This window comes from Drosophila takahashii, chromosome 3R (assembly GCF_030179915.1).
Source record: "Drosophila takahashii strain IR98-3 E-12201 chromosome 3R, DtakHiC1v2, whole genome shotgun sequence".
Taxonomy (NCBI): domain Eukaryota; kingdom Metazoa; phylum Arthropoda; class Insecta; order Diptera; family Drosophilidae; genus Drosophila; species Drosophila takahashii.
In genome coordinates this window covers 4,831,478-4,844,534 of record NC_091681.1, presented here as the reverse complement: position 1 = coordinate 4,844,534, position 13,057 = coordinate 4,831,478, and the positions used below count along the sequence as shown (strand labels likewise).

The 13,057-nt window shown below is 37.0% G+C and overlaps 1 protein-coding gene across 4 annotated transcripts in view; it reads right to left on the bottom strand.

Annotated features, from left to right (window-relative positions):
• The window catches only part of LOC138913259 (uncharacterized), a 160,786-nt gene that overhangs the window by 80,850 nt on the left and 66,879 nt on the right, over positions 1–13,057 (bottom strand). For 3 of the 4 annotated variants that reach the window (XM_070216221.1, XM_070216222.1, XM_070216223.1), the window contains 3 exons: positions 9,568–9,696; positions 9,181–9,491; positions 7,863–8,079 (listed from right to left, as the gene is read on the bottom strand). In XM_070216221.1, the coding sequence (XP_070072322.1) occupies positions 7,863–8,079; positions 9,181–9,491; positions 9,568–9,696 (657 nt within the window). Of the gene's footprint in view, positions 1–3,177; positions 3,333–7,862; positions 8,080–9,180; positions 9,492–9,567; positions 9,697–13,057 lie in introns of those variants that run through there. The other variant, XM_070216224.1, reaches the window with a different exon arrangement.

The window sequence follows — 13,057 nt, the reverse complement described above, 5'->3', positions numbered from 1 at the left end:
GTAGCGGAAAAGTTGGGTATCGACGGACCTTCAGACGAACTGTGTCTACGGTGGACGGGAGAAATAACTCAAATGGAAGCTGAATCGAAGCGCATAAATTTAATGATCTCCCCAAGCTACGACGCAGTCCGTAAGTTTACGCTGCAAAATGTGAGAACCGTCAAGCATCTGAATCTGCCCAAACAGACGTTGGACGAATCCATCCTGAGATAGCATTCGCACCTCGAGAAACTTCCCATTCGTACCTATAAGGATGAGCAAGCTCATCATCGCTCATCATCGGCTTGGATAACGTGCGACTAGGAGTACCGCTTGTTGTGAGAGAGCGCGAAGACTCAGAATTTATCGCAGCTAAGTCCAGGCTCGGATGGTCTGTTTACGGGGCGTACTGTTCACGTGGAGGAGCGGGCCAACTATTACAAGAAGAAATCGAGAGGATCTCATCGAAGGAGCTGGAAAATAAGTACCCAGAGATCGAGTGGTCTTTCATACCGCCAAGAGCGCCCCACATGGGTGGCGCATGGGAGCGGATGATAAGATCTGTAAAATCTATTCTGTTTGAAATACTAGAAGAGAAGCACGTTCAAGAACCGGTGGTTAGAGCAGCTCTAGCCAGGATAGAAAACACGCTCAATTCCCGACCATTGACGTACGTGCCGCTGGAGACTACGAGGAGCAAGCAGCCCGTTGGTAGCAAAGGACGGCAGCAACACGAACGGCATTTTGCTTGGTAAGAGTTTTCGTATTGCGGGTCAGATTGCAGACAGTTTCAAGAAGCGATGGCTGAGGGAATACCTACCGTGCCTCACACAAAGAGCTAAATGGCATGGCCCGCCTAACAATCCGATCTGTATAGGAGATGTCGTCGTCATGATTGATGAAGCGAATCCCAAGGTGCAGTGGAAAAAAGGTGTCATCATGGATCTTTGAGTGGCCAAAGACGGGATAGCACGCAGCGCTGTTATACGCACCGCAACTGGATTGCTGACCCGACCGATCGTCAAGTTGGCCAAGCTTGATGTCAACAAACCAGCAGCTGCTGGTGAAGATGGCGGCAAACAAATCGGCGAGGATTATCTCCTTCAATTCCGTTAGCACCCAATTGGGTGACCGCAAGGATTCTTAGCAAAAAGACCTCAAAGTTCGAAAAATGCTGAAATTGGCCAACATCTTAATCAGAATAGCGTCAGAGCGCTGGCTCTTTCGCTTTGCGCTGTGTCTCTCGTGATCTTCGCTTTGCCCGATACTAGCTGCAGTCTCGCGGGGCTTCTTGGTTTTGCGCCTCACCTGCTGCCAGCCCGGGTTACTCAACGGGTTCCCTGCGCCAGTATACATCCTCTCTGTGCTAGCGGCTACTTGCCCTGGGCCAAAATGCGATGGTGTTGTCTGCTGGGTTGCGCAGGCGGTCGGGGCCCTGGCGTGGTCTTCGTCCAGCGTCGCACTAATTTCGCTTTGCAGCTTTTTCATAGCCTGCAGCGAGTCGATCGTGGCCTGAGTGACATGACGAACGACCCTCTTATTGTTACTCTTCGTGTCAGTGAATTTCGCAATCATTTCGTCGAGCATCTTACCCAGTTCGTCGATGAGAACTGCGGCGTCTTTCTGAACCCGCTGCGCTGCGTCGATCGCCTCTTCAGGGCTGGTTGGTTCCCGACTTCTCTTCGGCGTGGTTTGCTCATCCTCGTTACTGTCGAAGTTAAACATTGGCCCAGTCATTTTGGGAGGAGCGGACGATGGGTCAGTCTCGGAATTCTGCGTCCCCGTAGGAGACCGCTGCACCTTCTGTTTCATCATCTAAAACTTCTTTAGCAGCTCTTCCTCGGCCCTAGCAACTGCAAGAGCCTGGGTCTTGTCGTGTCCGGAACCTTTCTCCTTGTCCATTGCCTGCACCGCCTGCACCAATCGGAGGTCCTTCGGTGAACCGGGATTTCCCCCGGCTTATGCCTGATGGGAGCTATACCGATCCGACTCGGTCCCCAGGGCCCCGTTTGAGCTGGCGCCGCTATCGCGGTGGGGTTGGGAATTGGCCGGTTACTTGGCCTTTTGCTCATCCACCCCTGGAGGCAATGGCGAAGTGGCGAGGATGGGCTTAAACTAAAGTATATACATTTTTTTTTAATATTTTAAATATTTTAAATATTGCGGGCAGCAGATTCCGGAAAGCTCCCTCGCAGCCGCTGTAAAGCTCAACTCGGAAAGCTTGTTGTTAAGCTCGCAGTTAAGCTCGGCGCTTTCCAAATGAAATGTAAAAAACAAAATGGAAATCCGATCATTTTTGTCGGAAATGCAGTACACACCGCAAAATACCTTTTTTAATAGTGTTTATTCAATCGCTTTGCCACCGATATATTAGCCGAGTATCGGCTTTAAAAATAGGTGCATTTTATTTGAATGGCATATAAATTAAATCCATCCATAAATTAAACCCATCCAACCAGTTTTTATAGAAAAAAACGCAAAGTTTGTTGATTTTTTAATGCCAAAGACCCAACCGTATACAAAATAGTGATGATTTTAAAATTTACTTGTGATTAAGGTTAATCAATAAAACCAATCATCGCAGTTACAGTGTTACTGTACATATGAAGTTATATATGCTTGTGTGCACAAAAAAAAATGGAATGTCTCCAAATTTAATTTCCCGGGGGAAAGCCAAATATCTTTAAAAAAAAAGTGCCTAAAAAATGATGATAAAAATTGCCCCAATAGAGTTTATATAAGGTCCGATGAAACGCAAGTGTATTCGAAGGCATTGCTAACTCACAATCACAGTACATTAAAACTTCTTATTAGTAAAATTAGTAAATAAATATATACAAAATATTGGTAAGACACGAGCACGTATGCAGTGCGTTTTGCTTTTGTTTCAAAGCCACATTTAGAAAATTAATTTGAAAGGAAATGTAATTGATTTACAAAAAATAGATACCAATTCATTTTTGATGCAAAATTCGTGCATCATGATTAGTAATCATGTGCGTTCAGCAGAACTATCGTGAGAAATCCATCAGTGATTAGGTATCATGTTCTTCTGCTGAACGCGCCCATTAATTAGATATTCATTTTTAGTTGATTTTAGTATAGCCGAAGAAAGTTTCCGTGTTTTTTTTTAAAGATCCCTTTAACTGCAAAACTACATTAAAATAAGTTCTCCTTCTGAAAAATTGTAATACTCACTTTCTGTTTTGTTATATTCTACTTCATATTGCAACTTAAAGAGCCTCTTTATTTTACCAAATGGTTGGACATCGATTTATTGCAGTAAACGCAGGTTACCACTTTTGGATCGTCCGTTAATTCTACCACCGACTGTGGATCAAATTCCGTATTTCTTTCCATTATATCAGTTGTCGTTGCTTTGACATAATTTTCAATGATCATTTCGTTATTCGTGAGGGATATTTTTTTCCCTAATTTTTTTCATCATTTTATTTTCCTCACTCATGATGAATATATTTCGAATAGTGAGCGATATCTTTTTGAACGAGCAAAGATGACAATTTGTTTGTATCGTGATTAATATTTACTTATTTTCATCACAGTCGGCTTGTTTTTGCGGGATATTTAAAATGAGTGATATTTACGAACTCTTATGTTCAGAATCTTTTTGACATGAAAAACCCGACATTTGTGTTGCTAAATACAACCTCCTAAAATGTTGGTGTCCTTGAAAAAATAGAGGTTTAAGTTTGCTTTTTGACACGCACTTGTATGAAAAACAACATAAGGGCTACTCAGTTTCATTCGATACATTTGAATTTATTTTGATCAGCATTTTAAATTAATCCGCAACACATTATCCAACGTAATTTGTTAAATCTCCTTCACAATTAATTCGAAAAAAGGTTAACGAGGACTTGAACGATACAAATTTACATTTAAAAGCATCAAATTAAGGTTTGAGGGAACCCGACAATTGTTTTTGTGTTGTTTTTGTTTGAGTAAACAAGGAAAGCAAGGGAGTTTCTTATTTATTTGTTGTTTTTGTATGCAACTCTCCGAAAAAACTATAGTGTTTTCTGGGACACATCTGTATTATCAAGAATACATTTTCAGGTAAATAATTTACAAGGGTATTAAAACATTGTCTTGTCTAAATTATTATAGCTTTTCATTTTTAGAATATGAATGTTTTATTTTTAGGTAAAGGCCTCTTTACAGTTCAGATGGAATGTGACATGGAATCGAATTTTTCATACAAATTTAAAAATCTGAGATGGAATAGATTCCATTTTCCATTTTATTTTTCATTTCGAGTTTACACTTCAAATGGAATTTTGTCAGAATTCTTAGAAAAGTACATTAAAACAATTTTGAATAGAAGCCCTTGTAAAATTTAACATTTGTTTGACAGTAACAGAAATTTGATCTGTTAATATATATAAAGCTGATTGTACAAGGAGCATAAACAATATTATTTCAGATGAGATCATTTTGTTCTACAGCCCAGAAGGATGTTATTCTTGCACTGCTAAGTAAGTTTTTATCATTCTTGCCTAATATTCTAATATTATAGGTATAACATTATAAAAATATTTTTTTTCCAAATTCAGATCCCATTGCACTATGGTCCGAGAAACCGATTTTTGCATAAAGTCGAAATTTTTATGTTACTGTTTTGTAATTTTTGATTTTAATTTTATTTATTGTATAGTAAGGTGTGTTTAAAAATTTTGAAACACACCTTATGATTATGTGAAATCTTTGTCTTCGACCTATGTTTAATGTCCAATTTATGTGTATTTTTATATAAAATTAACATTTTTATACCCTTGTAGAGGGTATTATAATTTCAGTCAGATGTTTGCAACGCAGTGAAGGAGACGTTTCCGACCACATAAAGTATATATATTCTTGATCAGCACCAATAGCCGAGTCTATCTAGCCATGTCCGTCTGTCCATCTGTCCGTCTGTCCGTTTGTCCGTTTCTATGCGAACTAGTCTCTCAGCTTTAAAGCTATCGCGAGAAAACTTTCCCGAAAGTCTTCTTTCTATTGCAGGTAGTACATATGTCGCAGCGAGCCGGATCGGACCACTATATCTTAAGGCTCCCATAGGAATATTCAAACAAATATAAGAAAATTCATTGTACCTTTGTAGGAAGTAGGCGTTTTGATTCTTGACTACTTAAAAACAAAATTTAAATAAATAGAAACGCTGAATCTGGAATCTCTGGAACTGCACCGAGTGAGCATTACTTTATCTGCAAGGGTATATAAGCTTCGGCTGGCCGAAGGTAGCTTCCTTCCTTGTTTCTCTTTGTTTCGTGGAATAAAACGAGCGACCCGACGTCTGCCCACAAAAACAAAGTACGCCAGTTTGAACATATATATGTCGTTCTCCATCGCTAATTAACACCTTTTCCCCGTTCGTCCCGCTTCAGAGACCCTAAAGTTTCTTTGTAGAGATCTCTAGAATATTTGGTGCAGTCCAAAATTTAATTTTTTTCGGATTGGATTTCTGTAATAACAGCTATAGAATATAGTCGTCCGATTTTTGTTAAATTTAATTCAAAACCTGGATTTATTAAAAAAAATCATATCCTAGAGTATAAGAGAATACAATAAAAACCAACGGAGCTATAATTTGTTTCCAATTAATTTCCCATTAATTTTTCGATCGTTCTTATGGCAGCTATATGATAAAGTTGTCCGATTTTTTTATATTTTATTCGAAATTCAGAAATATTAAAAAAATAATATCCCCAAGAGTAGAAGGTAATATTTTAAGAAACACCGAAGCTAGAATTTTTATACCCTTGCAGAGGGTATTGTGATTTCAGTCAGAAATTTGCAGTGAAGAAGTCGTTTCCGACCCCATAAATTATATATATTCTCATATATATATTTATCCGTCCGTCTGTTTGTTTCTACGCAAACTACACTCAAAAAATTTTTTTTCCTAAATTTTAGAAAATCGCCATAAAAGGAAATTTTTTCTTAATTTTAGAAAATTTTCTGAATTTTAGAAATTGTTTTCTTGAATCTAGGAAAAAAGACCATAAAAAGAGAATTTTATGAAAAACCTTTCTAAAATTTAGAAAAATGAATTTTTTTCTTAAATCAATGGTGTTTTTTCCTAGTTTGCTCTCCAAAAGTTTTCTTAAATTAATGGCGATTTCGCCATTAAATTAAGAAAAAATGTACTTCAGCCCTTCCTATAATCTAGAAAGTCGCCATAAAAAATACGGTAAATTTTTTCTAAATTTTAAGAATTTTTCTGAATTAAAAAAAATGTTTTCTTGAAAACAGAAAAGTAGAATTAAAAAATCACCATAGATTTAAGAAAAACTTTTTGTATTTCTTTTATGCTTCTCATTCTTTCTTCGAAACGAAAAAGAAGAAGACAGGGGGTTAGTCGGCGGCGCGTTGCGACGACAGTTTTTGGCGTATGTATGTATATGTTTATGTGTGTTTGTGCGTATGATCGAGAATTTTCTTGTGCGTAGCTGTTACTTTTATTGCGTTGTTGTTTTAAAAATGCAGTCTCTCGCGAGAGAGTTGCTTGCGTTGCGCTGCATTTTGAACCCTTGTGCTCAGTTTTGGATGAGCATTCAAAGTAATAAGTTTGTGTTGAGCCCATTTAAGAAAGTTAAAGTGCGATCCCTCTAAGAGGCAATTAATAGGTAAGCAATTTAAATAAATTTAAATATAAATTTGGTAAGTGTGTGAAAATTTATGGTAAGCAAAGGGCATACTATTGCAGGCCGCAAATACCATCCTTCTCTAATATTAATTTTTATTTTCGATTGCAGGAATAATTTCAATTTCAGGTATTGTTGATAATTTGGCAGTAAGTAAATTTTAATAATAGGTAATATATTAAATACATACTTTATATTAATATTAATAATTTTTATCTTTTTTGTTTTCTTTTCTTTTTTCTTTTTTGTTTAGGAAAAATTTATAATGTAATTTTTATCTTTTTTTGTTTTCTTTTCTCTTTTTTCTTTAGGAAATATTTATTATCTTATTTTTATCTTTTTTGTTTTGTTTTCCTTTTTTGTTTAGGAAATATTAAAAATTTTCTTTTCATCCTTTTTATTTTCTTTTCTCTTTCTTGTTTAGGAAATAAAATAGTAAAATAAATATGTATACATTTTATTAAAATAAATAAAATTTGCTGAAAATAAAAAAAGTCCTTTCTTAGTTAAAGAAAAAAAATTCTATTTTCAAGAAAAGTACTTTCTGGATTTAAGGAAATTTTTCGCAAATTTATGGCAATTTTTCTTGATTTTAGAAAAGTATTTCTGCTTTTCAGAAATTTTTTTCTAAATTTTAGAAAATTCCTTTCTAAAAAATACGGTAAATCGCCATCGACTGAAATTCATGGCGAATTTCTTGATTTAATGGCGATTTCGGGCTGTTTTTTTTTTTGAGTGTAGTCTCTCAGTTTTTGAGCTATCGGCATGATAGCTATTGCAGGTAGTATATATGTCGGAACCGACCGGATCGGACAACTATATCCTATAGCTCCCATAGGAAGGATCGGAAAAAAATGCTGCAATAGAAAGAAGACTTTTGGTAAAGTTTCAAGCCGATAGCTTCAAAACGGAAAGACTAGTTTGCGTAGAAACGGAGGGACAGACGGACCAGGCTAGATCGACTCGTCTAGTGACGCTGATCCATGGGGTCGGAAACGTCTCCTTCACTGCGTTGCAAACTTCTGTCTGAAATCATAATACCCTCTGCAAGGATATCAAGATATGAGGAAATAATAGGCAGGCCAATAGGTGGCGCGCGTTTAAGCAGTGCAAGCAGTCGCAGTTGCTGCTGGCCTAGTTTCACCTCCCTCTTACTTTATGAGTACGCTGATAGTCGAGTTACTCGAATATTTTTTTCTGGTTTTATGACTGACTTACATGGTCGACATTTATAGGCGACTTCGACAATTTTCCTGCGCTTGGGGCACGGGTCGCTATTAATGGCATTAGAGCTGGCCGTGCTGCTGTAATAACTGCTCGTTCCAGACGTGTCACCCACACCGCTAGCGCCCTGTCCGTAGAACTGCAGGGATCCATGGAACTTGCAGTGCTTTTTCTTTTGGCAAGCCTCGACCACAGTTTGCAGTAAGGAGTACTAGAAAAAAATTTAATAAAAATAAACATTAGTTTTACTCTATGCCCAAGTTTAATTCCATTAATATAAGCAACGTACGTAGCACTAGTTTACAGCCAAAATGCTCCCCAGCAATTGATGGCAAATTCTGTTAGTGGTGGAGCCCTAGATTACAAAAAAAAACACTAATTTTTTTTGCTTTCTCTAAGGACCTTTTTTAATTTATTTGTTTGACATTTTAATCGATTCTTCAAATTGACTATGTTTTCTGCAATTTATTTCTGCCTTAAAAAAAAATCCTAAAATTATTCTAAGTATGGGGTTTGAAAGTTAAAGAGTGTATCTTTTCAAAAACTTTAACATCGAATCAAACCTTGCATCCATTTGCCTCTGAGAGCACTGGAAAGTAGGCCAATTTCACCATTTTTCGAACTTTGAGGTCCTTTTGCTAAGAATCCTTGCGTCGGGGAACTTTTTGGAAAACGCAGTTTAACTTGGGAATTCGTAACGAATCCAAAAAAATAGCATCCATTGAGGTAAATTTTTGATGCTGCATGGTGTTATTTTTGATTTTTATTTTTAAAACTCAAAAGTAATGATTACACTGTGCAGCATTTGTAATGCTTTTTAAATTTACCTCGATGGATGCTATATTTTTGGATTCGTTATGTATTCCGAAGTTAAACTGCGTTTTCCAAAAAGTTCCCTGACGCAAGGATTCTTAGCAAAAGGACCTCAAAGTTCGAAAAATGCTGAAATTGGTCCACTTTCCGGAGCTCTCAGAGGCAAACGGATTCGTGGTTTGATTCGAAGTTAAAGTTTTTTAAAAGATACACTATTTATCTTTTGAACCCCATACTTCGTACAATTTTAGTATTTTTATTAAGGGAGAAACAAATTTTAGAAAACATAGTCAAATAACATAAAAGCATACAGCTGCGGTCAAAATAGTAGTAGTATATACCGCAGGACCTTTTTGACAACCTATTATGTAAAGACATTTTAGCTCGTTAAGATGATTCTTTATCGGCTCAGCAATTCTTATTTTCTACGTACTTTTCGTAAGGGGTGTAAAAATAATAGAAGTTTAATATAGTGTCTAGTTGCCATAAACTTCATTACCTGTAATGCATTGGGCCACATGCAGTTTTCGAGAGCATTTTCACTGTTGTAATCGGTACTTTGTACGTCGTCAACAGAGCGAGACGTGCTAGATACCGATTCTGCGCCAGTTGCAGTGGTGCTGCCAGCTTCACCGACAGATTGTGCTGGAACTGTAAGGCCGTAGCCGCCATTCATATATCTGTTAGATGGTATCTTCAGTGTGGGTGAGCCAAAGGTGGACCCACGGAGCAAGTGTTTCGTCCTATTTCGTCGTATTTCGGGTCTTGTTTCCCCAGACCCAGGACATAATTCTTCGATGCTGTAGCCATCTGTTAAAAGAAACGAGTAAGGAGAGCAATGTAATTAAAAACAAACCTAACAAACATAAGTGTGTTTATAACTTACCCTTTGCCACAAACTTGTTGTACTGGGCAAACTCTATTGAAATGCTGGTACCGCGAGGGCAGGCTATAAGCACCTGATCCGAGTCACAAGCCGCTTTTTGATATGTGCGCAAAGTTGCGGATAACAAAGCTACGTGAAAAGGTAAATATATAAAACATGATGATTTATTTAATTGACACTGTTGGCTTAAGTTGTAGAGATAAACTATATAAAGGGGATATGCTGTAGAAAGGCTAATTTCCAATAACACCAGTTTAAAAAAACGTTGTTGAATTTTTAATGGATTAATTCGAGTTTTGATAAGCCGATTTCAGTTACCAAAGGCTCATTTTACAGGTAATAAAACATTTTATTTTTTAAAAGTGCAACCCCTTTCACTCAGAAAAAACGCATCCTAAATTTGAGCGTGATTTTTACTTGATTTCGGAAAGTATTTTATGGGTTTCTTTTAAGAATAAATTTAGGGCTCGTTCTTGAATCACTTAGCTAAAGAGAGTGCGAGGGAGATGGATATATATAATTTTTTTGATTGCGCATTACTTTTTAATGAATAGTCCGAATTGAAAAATGTTTTCTACATTTCCATAGGTATAAATATACACAACGAAATTGCATTTATACATCTTTAAAGGTGTGGGCGCCAGACACATTTTATGATCGATAGTGGGCGATTGAGGGCGTGGCGCTCGGCTGAAATAAACTTGCGCTGCGTAGGAAGCCCAAGAATATGTGTGGGAAATCTTAGCCTTCTTGCTTTTGTAGTTTCCGAGATCTCAGCGTTCATTCAGACAAACAGACAGACGGGTATGGCTAGATCGACTTGGCTAGTGACCCTGATCAAGAATATATATATTTTATGGGGTCGGAAACGCTTCCTTATAGCTGTTACATACTTTTGCACGAATACAATATACCCTTCTACTCTGCGAGTAACGGGTACAATAAATAGCATTTTGCTATTGTTAAATGTACTAACAATGTACTTAGCGAGAACCAATATTGATTAACATAAATCAGAATTGGCGCTAGACTAAAATAGACAATATAAGTTCACAAAAATTGTATAATGTAGGACCTACATTGTAGGTACATATGTTTATAAAACACAAGTAGTTCTATATTATTAAAAATTAATAATTATTAATTATATTAATTATAATTAGATCCTCAAAACAAACAAATTTTGTTAAATCGGAGAAAAATTTTGAAATTAATAATTGTTATTAAATACTGTGAAAAACGTGCATACATATAAGTTAAGACTTTCGCCTGTCAAGGCAGGAGCCTGTCAGCATCCTGTCCCAAGGGCAGCCGCCAATCTATACCTAATCATAGGTATTTCCATCGGGGTCCCAGCAGCTTTCCCAGAATATGATTCTAATATTAGTTCGTTTAGAAACTTATAATTAGACATCGGATTTTAGGTGAAATTGTTTTTTTTTAAATACCATTTAAAGCCACATTTCAATAGTTACAAATTTTATTTATTAACTTCATTGAGGTTTTTGTAAAAAAAATTGTAACCAATCAAATGTGGCTTTAAATTATATTAAAAAAAACTATTTAACCTAAAATCCGATGTCTAGTTATAATGTTTTTATTAAAGTTAAAGTTAAAGTTAAATCAGAATTGAATTGAATTGATTGGTTCGCCGTCTGTTTCCAGTCTGACTTCCTCAGTTTTTCCTCGGTACCGGCTAGCTTCGCTGCGCTCTCAGTTGACGTCGCTGCCGGCGTCGTCTTGTAGCTCTGTGGTCGTTTGTCCCGGCAAGCGTTGTTTTCTCCAGCGGATTGACTGCAGCGGCGACGCTGCACTTTGTCTGCGCCGGCAAGGTGTTTTTGTCTCCAGCGGGTTGACTGCAGCGGCTGCGCTGCGCTGTAGCTTTGTTGCCGGCGATCGCAAGCGTTGCAATTTCCATCGCTGCACTGCTCCGCTGTTGTTGGCCCAGTTCTGTGACGTTCGGCCGTTGCACTATGGTTTTTTTCCGTTTTTTTTGGCATTAATTCCAATTTTAAACATATTGAATTGATATTTGGTTTGAATACATTTTTTAAGCTCCCATGATGACTTACCAAGTTTCAAATGATTTGGGGCACTATTTCATATAGCTGCCATATAACCGATCTGGCCGATTTGCCCCAACTTTTTTGTTTATCAAGCTATTTCTTTGATATTTGGTTTTTATACATTTTTAAAGCTCCTAAGATGACCTACCAAGTTTCAATTGATTTAAATCACTATTTCATATAGCTGCCATATAACCGATCTGGCCGACATGCAAAAAAGATCCATTAAACAATTTTGTTTCTTAGTTTCTTTATATTTAATGAAAACAAGAAAGGAAGCTACCTTCGGCCAGCCGAAGCTTATATACCCTTGCAGATAAAAGAATGCTCACTCGGTGCAGTTCCAGGGATTCCAGACTCAGCGTTTCTATTTATTTAAATTTTGTTTTTAAGTAGTCAAGAATCAAAACGCCTACTTCCTACAAAGTTACAATGAATTTTCTGATATTTGTTTCAATATTCCTATGGGAGCCTTAAGATATAGTGGTCCGATCCGGCTCGCTGCGACATATGTACTACCTGCAATAGAAAGAAGACTTTCGGGAAAGTTTCATCGCGATAGCTTTAAAACTGAGAGACTAGTTCGCATTGAAACGGACAGACGGACATGGCTAGATAGACTCGGCTATTGGTGCTGATCAAGAATATATATACTTTATGTGGTCGGAAACCTCTCCTTCACTGCGTTGCAAACATCTGACTGAAATTTTAATACCCTCTACAAGGGTATAAAAAAAGATTACATTTTAGTATTCATCTCCATTATTAGTGCTTCATTGTGAAAGTAAATATACATTTTACAAATTTTTGTTGTTGTTGCTACAAGTGTCAACCAGCTCAGCACGACTGAACACATATTGTAGGGGAGAGTGGGGTAATTTCGTCACAGGGGCAATTTCGTCACCTGCAATATCTCAAAATCCATAAGTCTTGAAAAATATATAATTTTTTTTGTTTTAGTCCCTCAAGACGGCATGACACAACCAATGCATTTTGTTTGCAAAGAAGGCCAAGATAATTTAGCTATAATATTAAATGTGTTTTAACAGTTCAAAAGCTACATTTAGTTCTCGACAAAATTTTTTCTGTATGCCACAATTCAAAAGGAATAATATACACGATTTTTTATATAATACACAGTGCTATAATGTGCATTTCTGCGTTGGTGATTTTTAACTTCGCGCCTAATTTCAAAAGAAAAATAATTATTTCTAAAAAAGTACTGTCTGGGGAAATTTCGCCACCCTATGCTTAGGGTAAATTCGCACCTATTTAAAATACATATTTTTTTATTTGACGAGCTGGCTAAAGAACAGACTACCGGCAGCAGCAACAAATATAGGAAGTCAACAGAAATGGTACGCTTGATCAGTGTAGCATACTTACAGGCGTAAAGTTCCCTACATTTTTCAGGTGACGAAATT